The sequence below is a fragment of the Podarcis pityusensis genome (genome assembly GCF_964106645.2).
Source record: "Podarcis pityusensis genome assembly, chromosome: 1".
Classification (NCBI taxonomy): Eukaryota; Metazoa; Chordata; class Lepidosauria; order Squamata; family Lacertidae; genus Podarcis; species Podarcis pityusensis.
In genome coordinates this window covers 45350169-45365041 of record NC_138028.1, presented here as the reverse complement: position 1 = coordinate 45365041, position 14873 = coordinate 45350169, and the positions used below count along the sequence as shown (strand labels likewise).

The 14873-nt window shown below is 44.5% G+C and overlaps 2 protein-coding genes across 3 annotated transcripts in view; one reads left to right on the top strand and one right to left on the bottom strand.

The window, feature by feature from the left end:
* The first annotated feature begins 20 nt into the window (after positions 1-20).
* CDAN1 (codanin 1) overlaps positions 21-14873 on the top strand; it is a 31344-nt gene continuing 16491 nt past the window's right edge. The window contains exons 1-11 of one of the 2 annotated variants that reach the window (XM_081008224.1): positions 21-744; positions 3368-4056; positions 5282-5503; positions 6325-6518; positions 7003-7122; positions 9967-10045; positions 11463-11583; positions 12050-12159; positions 13410-13499; positions 14267-14342; positions 14619-14827. In XM_081008224.1, the coding sequence (XP_080864350.1) occupies positions 649-744; positions 3368-4056; positions 5282-5503; positions 6325-6518; positions 7003-7122; positions 9967-10045; positions 11463-11583; positions 12050-12159; positions 13410-13499; positions 14267-14342; positions 14619-14827 (2006 nt within the window). In that variant the 5' untranslated portion in view covers positions 21-648. The remainder of the gene's footprint in view (positions 745-3367; positions 4057-5281; positions 5504-6324; positions 6519-7002; positions 7123-9966; positions 10046-11462; positions 11584-12049; positions 12160-13409; positions 13500-14266; positions 14343-14618; positions 14828-14873) is intronic. The other variant, XM_081008223.1, reaches the window with a different exon arrangement.
* STARD9 (StAR related lipid transfer domain containing 9) overlaps positions 7046-14873 on the bottom strand; it is a 146666-nt gene continuing 138838 nt past the window's right edge. The window contains exon 23 of the transcript XR_013987215.1: positions 7046-7097. The gene's annotated coding sequence lies outside the window, so the exon portion shown is untranslated. The remainder of the gene's footprint in view (positions 7098-14873) is intronic.

The following is a 14873-nucleotide window of genomic DNA, read 5'->3' as shown; positions in this document are numbered from 1 at the left end:
CCCCGGCGCAGGCGCCCCGCTTGTTGACACGGGAGGGGAGGGGGGGAGAGGAAACGCTGCTGGTGCCGCTGCTCCTCGGCGGCGGCTCCTCCTCTCAGCCCGCCCTGCCTACATTTGCGCCAATCCCCGCCCACTAAAGACTTCGCGCCTCCCAATGGGAAGCCTTGCCGGGCGGCGGCCTCTGCTGCCTGAGAGTTCTGAAGCCACGCCCACTTCCCCAGAGACTGGCGGTTCTGAGGGATCCAGGGCAGGGCCGGCGCGCGCGCGCGCTTCTTGCTGCCCGGGCGCTTGCTCTAATCCCGCCTTCCCTGGGAGGGAGGGACGGCGGTGGCCGCGAGCGTCCGGGTGGGGCGCGCGCTGGCTCTCCCTGGCGGCCCCCGCGCCTGGCGTTCTATCAGTGCGCCCGCCCGCCCGCCTCCTCTCTCTTTCCCCACCCATCCTCCACGTGCTGCGCTCTAACCCGGAGTTAGAAGGGAATTAGAACACGCCCCCCGTGTGGGGGTTGTGTTTTTTTTTGCTGCTTTTTTTTTTTTTAGGGCTTTTGGCGGCTTTTGGGACGGCGGCGAGGGGTGGCGCCCACGCTCCTTGCGCGCCCGCCCCGGAGGCTCGCCCGCGCGGTAGTGCTAGAGGAGGAGGTGAGAGGTGGGCATGGCGGCTGTTTTGGAGCTGTTGCTGCAGGACGAGGTGGCAGCCAGCGCTGTCGTGCGGTGGCTGAAGGCGAGCCAGAGCCCCTGCGCCGTGGAGGTAAAACGCGCAGCGCCGCCCTTTCTTCACCCCGCCCTCGGTTCGAGCGGGAAGTTTCCGGGGAAACGGAGTTGATGCCGGCCTTCAAAACTCTGCGCTCCCAAAGGGAGGCGGGAGGGAAAAAATCCTCTGGCGGGATGCTAAGTGGGAAGCTGCAGCCTTCAGGCCTGCGCTGTGTGAGCTCCTGAAGGGCTCTTTGGGAGCTCTTCGGGAGCCCAGGTGTATGTATGTGCCTCCCTGAGGGAGCCCTTCCCTGAACCTGCGAGCCCTGCTGTGGGACTGCGTTGCCGTGCGCCCTTACGAGTCCTTCCCATATGCAGCTTTAATGATTCAGAAACAAGACCTACGGAATTCGTTGGAAGTTGCAAATAACCGTGCAGAGGATTTCAGCCGTAGTCGAAATCGCATTGACGCCTCTCTTCTGCACATGTGTGAACGACTATAATTTTCAAAGCGGTTTGGATGCACAAAATATCGTGGAGGGGGGACTCGTACACAGGAGAGCAGGCTTATACTTCATTGAAAAGTTCCAGTCTTTGGTCTCCCTGAAGCACGGTGTTGGATAAGTATCTGGGAAACAAACGATCAGGGTTCAGAGTGCGCACGAAGCTGTCTAAAGCAACAGATTCCACATACTATATCCTCCCTCCCTCTAGTATCTTGTATAGGGCTAGGGATTCCTAGGTGATGATTAGCAGGCCAGTTCTGTGTATATCTACTTGGAAATAAGTTCCTTTTAGTTCATTGGGGCTTCTAGCTAAGCATGCATAGGACTGAAGTCTAAATCACTTAATTTTATGTCTGATGAATGCCTGTTAGTGTGAAATGGGTCAGTAGCGTTTGAATATATTTTTGTATTTGTTTTCATATGCTAACTTGTGCATACCTGATTCCAAAGTGGTTTGTTTCTGTTTTCTGTGCTCTGCATTCATAACGATGAATTTCAGATTAAAACTTTTTGAGTTACTTGTGAAAATGTTCTCACTCACAACCTTTGGTGTATGGCTGGAATATGGGAACTAGCCACTTCTTCTGTCTTGGTTCAATTAAATGAAAAATACACCCCCCCCCCCGCCAAAGCGAAGATGCTAACCAGTAGTTGATGGGGAAGATCTAGTTATTGCACCTAATGGTCACATTGTATGATCAAGATAAAAAAAAATAAGCATTGCATGAAAATTGCTAGAATCATGGTTCAGTGGTTGAGTTCAGAGGTAATGCTAAATGTTATGGCATAATGTTAGAAAAATGAGCTACAGTGAGTATTGGGTTCATGTGTTCTCACCCCACCTCCTGTTCCATTGTGAGGAGACTGGAAGCTTATGTTTCCATTGTAGTGCTGTTGTCGTTTATTACATACAAACAAAAACAATACTCCCCAGTATAAAAGGCCGTAGGTTGCTTAATTAGCCAAAGGCCTGGGAAAAGTGAAATGTTTTTGTCTGGTGCCTATAGAATGAATGAATGAATGAATGTAATGAAGGTGCTGGGCAAGTCCTCTTGGGGAGAGCATTCCACAAGTGGATAGCCACCACAGAAAAGGCCCGTTCTCATGCTGCCACCCTCCAGACCTTTCTTGGAGAAGTTACACGATAATGAGCACAGGGTCTGGGTCAGTTCATATAGGGAGAGTGTTGTTCAAACTCTGTACTATTGCAAATCTTTACTATGGTTTGTTGAAACAAATCAGCTTTATAAATTATGCTTTAAAGTTGGCATTTTTTAAACAAACAGTAGTTGAGATGAACAACTGTTTGTTTAGATTTGCTTGATGTGACAAGATGCAGTTAGTCTAAAACGGAAATAAATGTTTCCAAGCTTATTTTTTCAGTCATGCTGGAATGGTAGATGGATAAGTTACAAGGGTTTTTGTAATGCTAAATCATGATTCAACATTATGCCTAAATGAGGCCCGTATATCTTCTCTCACCAGTTCAGCATGGAAGTAATTTTGCTAAGGAACACTAGAGGGCAATGTACCTCCTGCTTAGTGATATTTCTCACTTTGTGCAATGTACTACAACTGTTACTCTAAAACTATCTGATGCGGACTACCATTTCCCCCCCAGTGTGCCAGGGCCCAGTACCATATTTGGTCCCTGAAGTGTAGCACCCAACACGGGCTGTGGTGGAGTCACTGGACTGGCAGCCGATGTTTTGTGGATCAGCATCCACTTTGAGTAGTATGGTACTGCATTAAAGTTGCATTCCTAAGCCCACAGCCTAGGAAGTAATCCCATTTGATTCATTATTAGGTCTTTTGGGTAAATGTGCTTAGGATCATACTAAAATTTCCAAGCTTTAGGGATGAATGTCTATCTTTATATAGCTAAATGATTATATATAGTCTCTGGCTACAACAATGGTGAAACTTCGTAAGTACAGTAGTAAATCATGTGTGAGAAAAAATAAGTTCCCTGCTTTAATCAATTGTTTGCTTCCTGGTTTTAGATCCTTTGAATGGGGTTAATGTTTTCAGATTGGTTCACTTTGCTTTATATGTTCATAACCGCCTTATTCTTATAAAAATGGTAAAATATCAGTTACTTTATATCCGCTGTCCCACTATTTCTTTTTAAATCAAGTTTATATTAACTTTGTTTTGTTTTGTTTGTGTGTGTAGGAAAACCAAGTCCACCCCAAGCTATCCCTCCTGAACTTGCTTCAGAAAGACTTTGTGCCTTTTTTGCTGAATTATTTAAGGGAACAGACTAGTCGGATACTGACCAATGGACCACCTACTCCTGCTAAAGCACCAAATTCCAAGCTCCTGGGAAGTTCGTCTAGTTACAGGAATCAAAGGCTGGGATCTGAAAGGAGGTCTCGTAGCATAGCAGGATCTGGCAGTAGTCGAGGGCAGCTTTTCTTTGATTCAACTCCCATCACCGGCAATTCTGCCTTGGAATCACATGGATCTTCTGTCATTACGGGATCAAGCTTATTGGGTTCCTTCAGCGAATGCCTAAATACGGATTCTGGCACCAGCACGAGTTTTGGTTCAAGCCCCATTTTTTCTCGCAACGAGAGGCGCTCTGCTCAGAAAATAAGTTTAGGGAGTTTCCTTGTTGCTACCCCAGCGAGGCGGGGCAGAAGAAAAGGCAGCGGCTCTGCAAGTGCCTCTGGCCGGCCAGTGGCACAAGACGCGGGCAGAGGCTTGAACGAAGAAGTAAAAGGTGACAGTCCATCACTGGGTTCATTGAGGCAGAGGAAACAAGGTGAAGTGAGCCCTGTCTCTACAAGTTCCCCACCTGACCAGCTTAACCTAAATGACTTGGAGGAATTTCCGCTCATGTGTGCCGCTGGAATGGCAAAGTAAGTCTCGATGCGAAGCTTTCTCAATTCCCACTGGTATCTATTGAGAGAGTAGTTTTGCAGCTTACCGTTCTGTATCAGTAAATGGGAGGAAGGTACGACTTCTAAAAATGGCCCCTCCCAGAGCAGGAGCAGCTTGCCAGGTGGGCAGAGGGCAGAGCCACAGCAGTAAGCCTCCCGGCAGCAACATTGCTGCTGTTTGCTCTGGGGGAGGAGGTGGCAGTGAGTTCAGGGCTGTGCTGGCATACTAATGGAGCCAATCCTGAGCATCCACTGGTACACAGGGATGCATAGCCCTGACCTTGCCATGGCCTCTCTCTTCCCAGTAAGCAGCCGTGACACCCCAGCTGGGAGGCTTTTGATGCTGTTCCACCCCACTAGGTGGGCAGCTCCTGTCTCAGTGGTTTGCTCTGGAGGGGAGCACTAGCCCAGGGGCCACTTGATTAGTTGGGCATGCTCCTCCCTCCCAGTGCTGGGGCCTGGAATGCCCCTTTTCACTCCTTGGCTTCTGTTTGCCTTCCAAATGCCATCGTTTTAAGTCCTGTTCTCCTCCCTTGCCTTGAGATGCTCCAAATAATGCTTAAAGTTGATATATGCTTGTTTGATTACTCTTAAGCCTGAACTCTGACCAAGGTATTCTGTGATATTTTAATACCTCAGACAATATCTAGAGATATTGTGGCTGAAATATAGCAGCTTGTGGTAGCAGCTTCTCTCTTTTTAACCTGCTGTTGGACAAGGAGCAGAACTATTTCTTAGTAAAACTACATGTTTTATACTTTGATTTCTCACTTCAGACTTCCATGTGTGCTACTCTGTCCAGGCACAGGTCTATGCTTTAAAGCTCTGTGCCTTGAGTGCTGTTTGTTTTTTTGTCTAGGCGGTTCCCCTGTGAAAACCTTCATTTTACTGCTGAATAGGAGCAAACGACAATCTCTGGAAAGCTCCACTGTTGTTTGCTTTGATCCAGCATTAAAATCTGGGTTTTCCTGAGGAAAACACTGGAACAAATAAACAAAAAATACTGCTTGGCCACGGAGCTTTAAAGCTTAGACCTATGCCTGGAAATGCAGCACAAAAGGAAGTCTGGATGAGCCCTTGGTTAGTGAATCCAGGACCATAGTAGTATGTGTCATCAGCTGGCTTCCGCACAGGTGATTGGAGCAGAAGGATAATACACTGTTGTGTTTTCATCCTCTTAATCCAGTTTTACTTCCCGTTTCAGCAAAGCCAAACCATCGAGAAGAATCAACCCTACTCCAGTGAGTGCTGAGCGAACCTTCTCCAAGCCCAAGATGTGCTTCACTTCCACTCCTGTTGGCCAGTCTCAAACGTTTCAGTCTCAGTCTGGAACAAGTCCTGAAGCCCTTGTTATCTCTCAAGAAGTGACCCTGTCTTCCAGTTCGGGTAGCCTTCAGGAGGAGAGAGAGATGCTGAAGAAGGAACGGTACGTTATGAAATCTGTGATGGGGTGCTTAGTGAAGGGAAGCATCTGTGATGTGAGAAATGTTGATTTACATTGCCTTAGAGAAGTAGAGCTGAATGGCCCTTATTGTCTTTTTGTGAACATGCCACATTTTATTATGCTTTCTGTATTGATTTGCTTTTGCACACTGAAATAGCAATGTGGTATAAAGAATGAATGAACAAACAAGTAATATTTCTAGGGGCTATAATTTCAATACAGTGGTACCTCGGGTTAAGAACTTAATTCGTTCTGGAGGTCCGTTCTTAACCTGAAACTGTTCTTAACCTGAAGCACCACTTTAGCTAATGGGGCCTTCTGCTGCCACCGCGCCGCCGCAGCACGATTTCTGTTCTCATCCTGAAGCCAAGTTCTTAACCCAAGGTACTATTTCTGGGTTAGCGGAGTCTGTAACCTGAAGCGTATGTAACCCGAGGTACCACTGTATTAAAAATGGTTGCTTTCTCTGTCACATTCTGCAGCAACATGGTTCACTAGCTCAGAAATCCTACGCTAAAGCCAAACAATGTTCCTAGAATCACATGTCAATATGATTTTATTCTTGATACCCTTCAATCTTACAAGTGCTGTGTTAAGATTAGAATTTGATCCATAATGCTGAAGGATCTTTAACTGTTTTAACATGCCGCAAATTGCATTTGTGAAACATTTTATGTTTCAATGAAGAAATTGCTTTCTTGATGAATTGGTGAGCGTTTGAAAGAATCCCACTGGATACTACAACAGAGTAGGAGTTTTTCAGTCTCCTCTTACCACTCTTATTTCATACCTTTGAATTGCAGGTCCAAGTTGCTGCATCCCACATCTACACCAACAGGATTGTCTCTGGATTCTGGCATACCAATGAAACCTAATGTCAGTCAGAATGCATGCCTTCCCTCTGAAAACCAGTTGGTAACCTCTGCCGATGTCAACAAGGTTTCCTGCAGGAAACAGCTGGAACAGCTGGCTCAACTTTATTCATTTTGCATAGCAGGTGAAGAAATGGCAGTGGATGCTTTTCAGTCCATATTGATTTGGGAGGATGCTAAGAATGGCGACCCATAGAAATGTCCTCAAATTAATTTTTTTAGTAGTAATGAAATTTTAAATGAGCCATGACTTCGCAAATATATCGTGGCTTGGATTTTCCTATTGTATGACAAATGGCAATTTTTGACCTTTCATAGAATTTATGACAAAATTCCCAACCCTGATAAATAATTTTAATGTTTTGGGAGTTGTACAAAGGAAAGCAATGAATTCTATATCCTTTTAAAAAAAAATCCTATGTATTTAAGCACTTTTTTGCTTACATCCAGATGATTTTTTTTAGTTGCAGATATTTTTATCTTCCTTTAAAAATGCATCTTATATAGTTCAGGTTTTAAAAATTAATGTGATTAGTCCTATCATTCAGGGTACAAGTACAAACCAAAGGTCCTTTTGCATGTTTTCCTGTTCCTTTACTTTCTTTGCAGAAAACCTTGTGCCAAATATCTTCTTGGAGATCTTTTTTGTGTTCCAGTTGCTAACATCCAAGGGAACTTCCTCTTTAGAAGATGGAGAGAATGACCTGAGTTTCAATGGAGAGTATAAAGGTTGGGACTTAGATTGGATAAAGATTTTTGGCTATTAACAAAATACAGATTGTACCACCTGCTAAACAGAGTTAGAGGAGGGTATACATTAAATATATTCATTCATTTAATGAATTTTAAATGTAAAATGAATTAAAAAAATGTAATAGAAATTCCACAGAGTACCAGCGGCTCAAAATTAAGGATATAACAATTCAGTCAATCACACATGGATCACTGTACAGTGGTACCTCAGGTTAAGTACTTAATTCGTTCTGGAGGTCCGTTCTTAACCTGAAACTGTTCTTAACCTGAAGCACCCCTTTAGCTAATGGGGCCTCCCGCTGCTGCCGTGCTGCCACCACGCAATTTCTGTTCGCATCCTGAAGCAAAGTTCTTAACCTGAGGCAATATTTCTGGGTTAGCGGAGTCTGTAACCTGAAGCGTATGTAACCTGAAGCGTATGTAACCCGAGGTACCACTGTATACAGTACTTTATGTGTATATAAAGCAAATAAAATTGTGAGGTTTCCATTTATATCCATTTTTTAAAAATATGATAAGGTCACATCTTATGCAGGGATTTGGTTCCAAGGGTTTCCTGTATACGCAGAAACCCGGATACTCAAATCTTTGAAACTGGCCCTTTTCGAGCATCTGGAACCAATGTTTGGAGAGGGCCTTGCCCCACTCCAGCAAAGCAGTGAGCTCTTTTTGCACTGGGTTTCCCCAGTGCTCTGCTTTGCTCCCCAGCAAGGCCATCTCCTTGTGCCGCCTTCAGAAGCCCCAGGGTGCTTTTTCCAAGTTCCTGCGAGATCTCACAGGAGCATTCCAAACCTAGTGCACAGAGAGCATAAAAACTGTTTTGGTGCTGGATTTTCCTGGTGCAAAAAGAGCTTCAAATATCTCTGCCATGCTTGGGAAGCAAGGCCCTCTATGTGTACTGGCTCTACATTTCACTTGTGGGATTTCAACTACCATATTTACTGGAATCCAATGCGCACCTTTTTTGGCCAAATTACCGTATTTTTCGTTCTATAGGACGCACATTTTCCCCTCCAAAAATTAAGGGGAAATGTGTGTGCGTCCTATAGAGCGAATGCAGGCTGCGCCGCTAAGCCCAAAGCCAGAACAGGAAGACTGAGCACTGCGGAGCGCTCCGTCTCGCTGCTCTAGCTTGGGGACGGCTGCGTGCAAACCTCTGCAGGGCAGCGGGGTGCTTTCACCCCGCTGTCCTGCAGAAGCTAGCAAGGCTGTTCCCAAGCCAGAACAGCGAGATGGAGGGCTCCGTGAATGTCTAAGCTTGCTGCTCTAGCTTGGGGATGGCTGCATGCACGGCCTCTCCAGGGCAGCGGGGTGCCTTCACCCCGCTGTCCTGCAGAAGTTAGCAAGGCTGTTCCCAAGCCAGAACAGCGAGACGGAGGGCTCCGTCTCGCTGCTCTAGCTTGGGGACGGCTGCGCGCACAGCCTCTCCAGGGCAGCGGGGTGCCTTCACCCCGCTGTCCTGCAGAAGCTAGCAAGGCTGTTCCCAAGCCAGAACAGCGAGACGGAGGGCTCCGTGAATGTCTAAGCTTGCTGCTCTAGCTTGGGGATGGCTGCGCGCACGGCCTCTCCAGGGCAGCGGGGTGCCTTCACCCCGCTGTCCTGCAGAAGCTAGCAAGGCTGTTCCCAAGCCAGAACAGCGAGACGGAGGGCTCCGTCTCGCTGCTCTAGCTTGGGGACGGCTGTGCGCAAACCTCTGCAGGGCAGTGGGGCGCTGCGCTCCAAAGGCTTCAGGGATCTTTGAGGCTGGCGGTGGGGGGAAGCAGCGCTTCCCCCCACCGCCAGCCCCACAAGCTCTGGTGAATGTACCTTGAACGCACCTTGTTTTAGAGGGGGAGAACAAGAAAATTTTTTCCCCCCCTGTTCTCCCCCTCCTATGGTCCGGTGCGTCCTATGGAGCGAAAAATACGGTATGTTGTGAAAATTAAGGTGCGCATTAGATTCAGTGGCACATTTACATTCGCCAGCAAATACTTTTTTTGTTTGTTTCAAGGTTCTGTAAATTGAGGTGTGCATTAGATTCGAGTATATATGTATGGTTAAAATCATGCAAGCTACATGCACATAAGACATTATCATACTGTAATGTCTAGGAGTACTTTACCCTTATATTTTGGTATTTATTCTTATGCTTCCAGTACTGAACAAATTTGCCCCATTGTTCTAAAGTATACAATTTTGTAACCCTCTTCCCATATCACCTTAAAATACATAGACATTTATATACAATGCTATATATAAGCAATCATGATTGTGCACTTAAGTGGTACTACCCCCCCCCCCAGGTTACTCTGTAAAACTGCAGGGTATGTGGATAATTTACATCCAGAAATGTAGTAAAACTACAGTATTTGATCTTGCTGCCAAGAATTCTTGATGTCAATGTTTCAAAAAAGAAAGAAAGAAGCTGCTCCTCCCTTGAGATATGTCTATAAGTGTCTTCATGAAAATGTGGATTATGCGTGCGCACACACACACGGCAAAAAAAATACCCCAAGTTAAGCTTGAACTTTGAATAAAGAATAATGTACTTTTGACATATTTTATTGTTTGGGACAGTCTTTAATTTTATGATACTTCTCCCCAAAACAGGCTGATAAATTGACACAACCTAATTGATGTTTGATGTTCTTCTGGTATTTGAGATGAATGAGAAGTAATAAAGGCAGGGATTTTGTGATCTGTTGGTGACCAGTGGCTGATCTGCCTGTGGTTTTTTTTTTGGGTGGGGGGAGTTATTGCAGAGAACCAGTTCTTCCACCACAGGGATTACTTGCAGCTTTCTGTCTGATGATTTAAATTTTTGTTTTGTTTTGTTTACAGATGCAGTAGAGAGGCAACACTTTCGAAGTGTACACAACTGTGTTTATTTTGCTGTGAAAGTCTTGGATTATCAGTTTCAGTAAGTTGAATGGCTTAGGTTGTTCTCATCAGTGTACATATACTTGCACTCTGAAGTGCTTGGTTTATTGCTATAATAAGTTGGAATATCTTGCATCACATTGCACACTGTTAACATATCCTTAAGTTTGAAAATTTGGGTTCTGTCATCTATTACCGTATTTTTCGCTCTATAACACACACCAGACCATAACACGCACGTAGTTTTTAGAGGAGGAAAACAAGAAAAAAAATATTCTAAACGAAACAGTGGATGTATGATTTTTGTGGTTCATGCTGTGGCCACAGACATGTGATCTGACAGTGAGTTTGGAGTAGCTCAGTGCAAAAATCCTGAAGATCCATGTGGATCCATGCTTTGTAACCACGTTTTTGCACCACTGCGGCCCCAGGCAACAGTGGGTGTGTGATTTTTTTGGTGCAAGATGTAGCCATGGACGTGCTATGTGATCTGATGGTGAATTTGGGGTGACCCAGTGCAAAAATCCTGAGGATCCATGTGGATCCATGCTTTGTAACCACGTTTTAAGTGGGGAGGGAAGGAAAAGCACTCAAGGGACAAGGAGCACGCATGGGGTGTGTGGAAAAGGATGCTGCTAATAATGCAGGAGAGGGGTTTAAGGGGAGAAGAAGCACGCGTGGGGTGTGTGGAGAAGGATGCTGCTAATAATGAAGAAGAGGAGTATAAGGGGAGAAGGCTCCTCTCCTCTCCCACTTTGCTCCTTTAAAGCAAGCAGGCTCTGCTTTTCTCCCTCCTCCCCGCTCATCCCCGGCTTAGCGAGCTGAAAAACTTTGCTGCTATTTAGCGAGCTGAGTGGGGAGGAGAGAGGGACAGAGAGCCTGCTTGCTTTAAAGGAGCCAACCGGACAGGAGCCGCTTACACTTGTGTAAGCAGCTCCTCTCCCACTTTGCTCCTTTAAAGCAAGCAGGCTCTCTGTCCCTCTCTCCTCCCCACTCAGCGGCTCTTCTCCCGCTTTGCTGTTTCAAAGCGAGCCACAGAGGAGGGAAGGAAGGGGAACCATGGATCCTCTGCTCACGACTGCAGCAGATCCCCCCCGCCACCCATAGGCATTCGCTCCATAACACGCCCAGACATTTCCCCTTACTTTCTAGGAGGAAAAAAGTGAGTGTTATGGTGCAAAAAATACGGTAATTGACAGATAGTTCCAGTTGAACAGCTGCCCTACTTCTATAGAAGGGTATTTTCTGTTGTGTTTGGAGATGGTGTTTTTGCTTCTAGTGCCATCAAAACTAAAAGAAATCCAGGAACTTCCTTCTCTAATGACTTTAGTATATATGTCGGCTTTTATCAATGGGTATTAGAGATTAGGAATCCGGTGGAATAGGCTTTAACTGAAAGATCACATCTAAACAATATAGTGGAGTGTTCCTCTTCTTTTTGTTGTTTTTCTTGGCAGAATTATATCACATTTAGAGAAAGGAACACTGAAGCTCTTGGCTGAGAATGACAGGATCACATCCTTTTCCCCTGACTTGCATGAGAGGCTTATGGCAGTCTATGAAAACAGCACAGCAAAGGTAAAAACTAAGCATGTTCTAGAAGAACAGTGTGAAATCAAGGTCCTCCCAACAGTTATTGAAACTGTTTTTACTCAGTGTCCTCCCCACTATTATGGTATCTGCTGTATTCCATCCTCTTCTAGAAACAGATTAGTTCTCTTGGTATATATTATGTAGAAGCTTCCTCTGCAGCTGTAATTAAATGAGGAGTGAAAATACTATATCTAGCACTGTGACCAAAACAAAAACCAGAGTGAGATAATGAAATTGACTAGCGTTTGGTGGGTTAGAAAATGTTGATCTATTGCAAACCGGCAAGTTAGTACATGTTACACCATTAAGATCATGGGACTTTAAAGCTGTAGCAACGGACAGAAGGGAGAACAAGTTGTAATTCCAACCTCCTTGTTTGTGTTTATGGTGAAAAGTATGATAAATTAGGAGGAATGCATTACACTTACACATTATTTTGTATATTGAACAGGTCTCCCTGCTGCTGCCTTCAAGCATACAGTCAGTTTCCTTTCAGCCAGAAACTGACAACCGGTCTAACTTTTCCAGTGATAAGGCATTTCATGTGTTTAAGAAACAAAGGTATCCTCTGTTTTTTATCATGGGATTTTGCCAAAATGTACAATTTGTCAGTTGTTTTAGTTTATTGAACGTGCATCAGAGAATAGAGTAGCTGTCAAGACTCTATATCAGTTATCCAAAGCCACAAGCCTGGTTTGGACATTTCCTCCCAAGCTTTATAAATTATGTTTTATGAAACCAGGAACAAGTGTCTGGATGTTAATGTCAGCCTTTTGAATAAGCCCACAAAACACATTTATCAGCAGAACTTCTTACTAGCCTGCTAAGAAGCTAGTGGCGTAGAAAAAGAGAGTAATAAAAAATAATAAATGCACCTTCTACCCAGTGAACAATATCTGCAGTACTCTGTCTAGCCCACTTGGTTTCCATGCTAGCTGTGGAGGAAGTTGGCCAGCTTACCCACCTGTATGGGATTCCTGGGAAATTGTTAAATACAAGGCTGATTAATGCAGTTCAGAAATGCAGAAATTGGCAAGACAGGGGTTCCCTGCAGCTGGAGCAAACTCATTTGGCTTTCTCAGGTCAAAAGTAGTAGAAGATATGGCCTCCTCTGCTCTCCCTATGCCCACCTTCTGTTTAAAGTACTTTCCATACAATGTGTTGTTTGAATTTATTTAAATGGAGTTTTCTACTGAGTATTTGTGCTTTTAAGATAGCAGCTTAAGGCTGCAAGCCTAAGCCCACTTGCCTGGGATTAAGCCTCAGTGAACTCAGTGGGACTTACTTCTGAGTAGACCTATCTAAGGGTCAGCTGTAGGTGTGCCTGCTATGTTCTTTGGTCTTTATTCTCGAACCGTTCTTTAACTAGGGGGATATTTGTCAATTGTCGGCTTTGGAATGAAAATGTGTCTTGTAGGAATGGTCAAAGGGAATGTGTCTTGTAGGAATGGTCAAATTCAACTAATTTGTTCTGCTAGCAGAAGCCAGTCCTGGTTGCACAAAGGATCCTTTCCTGCCTCTCTCTCTCTCACACCCCCCCCTTCAAGTGATCTTCCTAAGTCTGCTTGGGAGGGACCCCTAGAACAGCAGGCAGCAGGAGGAGAGGGAAGATGGTTCTGTTTGACAAGCAAAAATTCTTGTGCAGACAGAACAGTCAACTTCATGCGACATTGAATTCCACCCAAAGCTTTGTCAGAACTGTGGTGCTTGTGCATAAGCAGAATAACATGGCCCCATTTTTGTATGCTGATAGTACACCTGATGACTATGATTTTAGATTTTGAAGCTAACATGTTTGCCTTGCTCAATAGAGATATTTTCTACGAGTTGCTGCGTGAATGGGAAGACAACTGTGAAAAAACAGGCTGGGACTTTGAGAAGTGTCTGGGAGACAGGATCAGGTAGGAATCTTTGGTCTGTAAATTTAACAAGACTTGATAAAGAGTGCTGCTCGTTGCCGATGTCTAGTGTGGTCCTCCACTGAGCAGCTGTTCACCACGTTCCATCGGGAGGATTGTTTTTAAAGCACAGTTTGCAACAGCTGGAAATTGCCTCTGATGATATACTTGGTTCAATATTATGGATTAGATCCAGTGGTATGCTGGGACATGTTGCAAAACTGACTTGCATTTGGTCCTAAGACCATGACACCACTGTTACCTAATAAACTTGCAATCATTACTTTGGACAAAAGAAAACCTCAGTTTAAATTTTTGTTTTAGTTCTTACACTAAATAAAAAAATTATTTATTTGTTTTGATATAATGGGGTCTCAAAGACTGTAATTTAATTACCACCCTTTCTCTCTCCCCCCCCCACCAAAAGAGGGGTAAACATTCCAAGATAAGTTGAAGATGCAAATGTCTTTGAGTGCCAACACACAGGTTGCATTTAATTCTGAAAGACAAGAGTTACAAGAGAGTATTACTGGTAATGAACATTTTGCAACCCAATTTAGCAACAAAAACTAATTCTACAGTAAGCTACTTAGTTTCACAAAGGGGAGAATTCTCAGTTCACATAGAACTTTTTCAGAATAGTATTTTCATAATTACTTTTAAAACATTTAAGTCCCCCAGACATTTGCTGTCTTCTATATATCCGCATAGAGAATAATTTTTTCCTTATTTTTCTTTGTAGCACTATTAATTTGTTTCTGGTTTCACAGGGTCATGATGGCTCACCTCTCTGCTGCTTGCAACTACAGCCATTTTGCCAGGCTCTTTCAGAAGCAGCTTCTTCAGGTAAAGAAACGCTTGCTTCCCATAAGGAAAAAAAGAGTATATTTTGCAAGTAAAACTTTTCTTCAGTTCATATCTAATAGGTGAAAATACTTGTTCATTGAATGCATAATTAATTCATAATCTAATTTCCTCAGTTAGTCTGAGGTACATCCACCTAACAGTCTATGGTTTGGGCTGTAGAGACTGCTTGTATTCACAATCAGATCACAGAGTTAAAGTTAGCACACTCACAAATTTAACCTCTCTTTTCTCCCCGCTCCCTCCTCTATGCCACAGATGTGTAAAGGTCCAGTTGGTGGTGGTACAAGTTGGGGAGACACCCCAGACCAGGATGTCCTTAACATGCTGGGTTCTGATAATCTGAGCCGCTTGAAAAGGCTGCAAGAGAGATTCCTTGTCCCTCAGAGCATCCGAGGGCCTTGCCCACCTCCCTCCTTCCCTGGATGCCAGCAGTTCTTCAGGGACTTCATCCTCAGTGCAGGAAGGTTAGATACTTATTGCTATTTCTATCTAGGATGTGTCTGGGTGAGT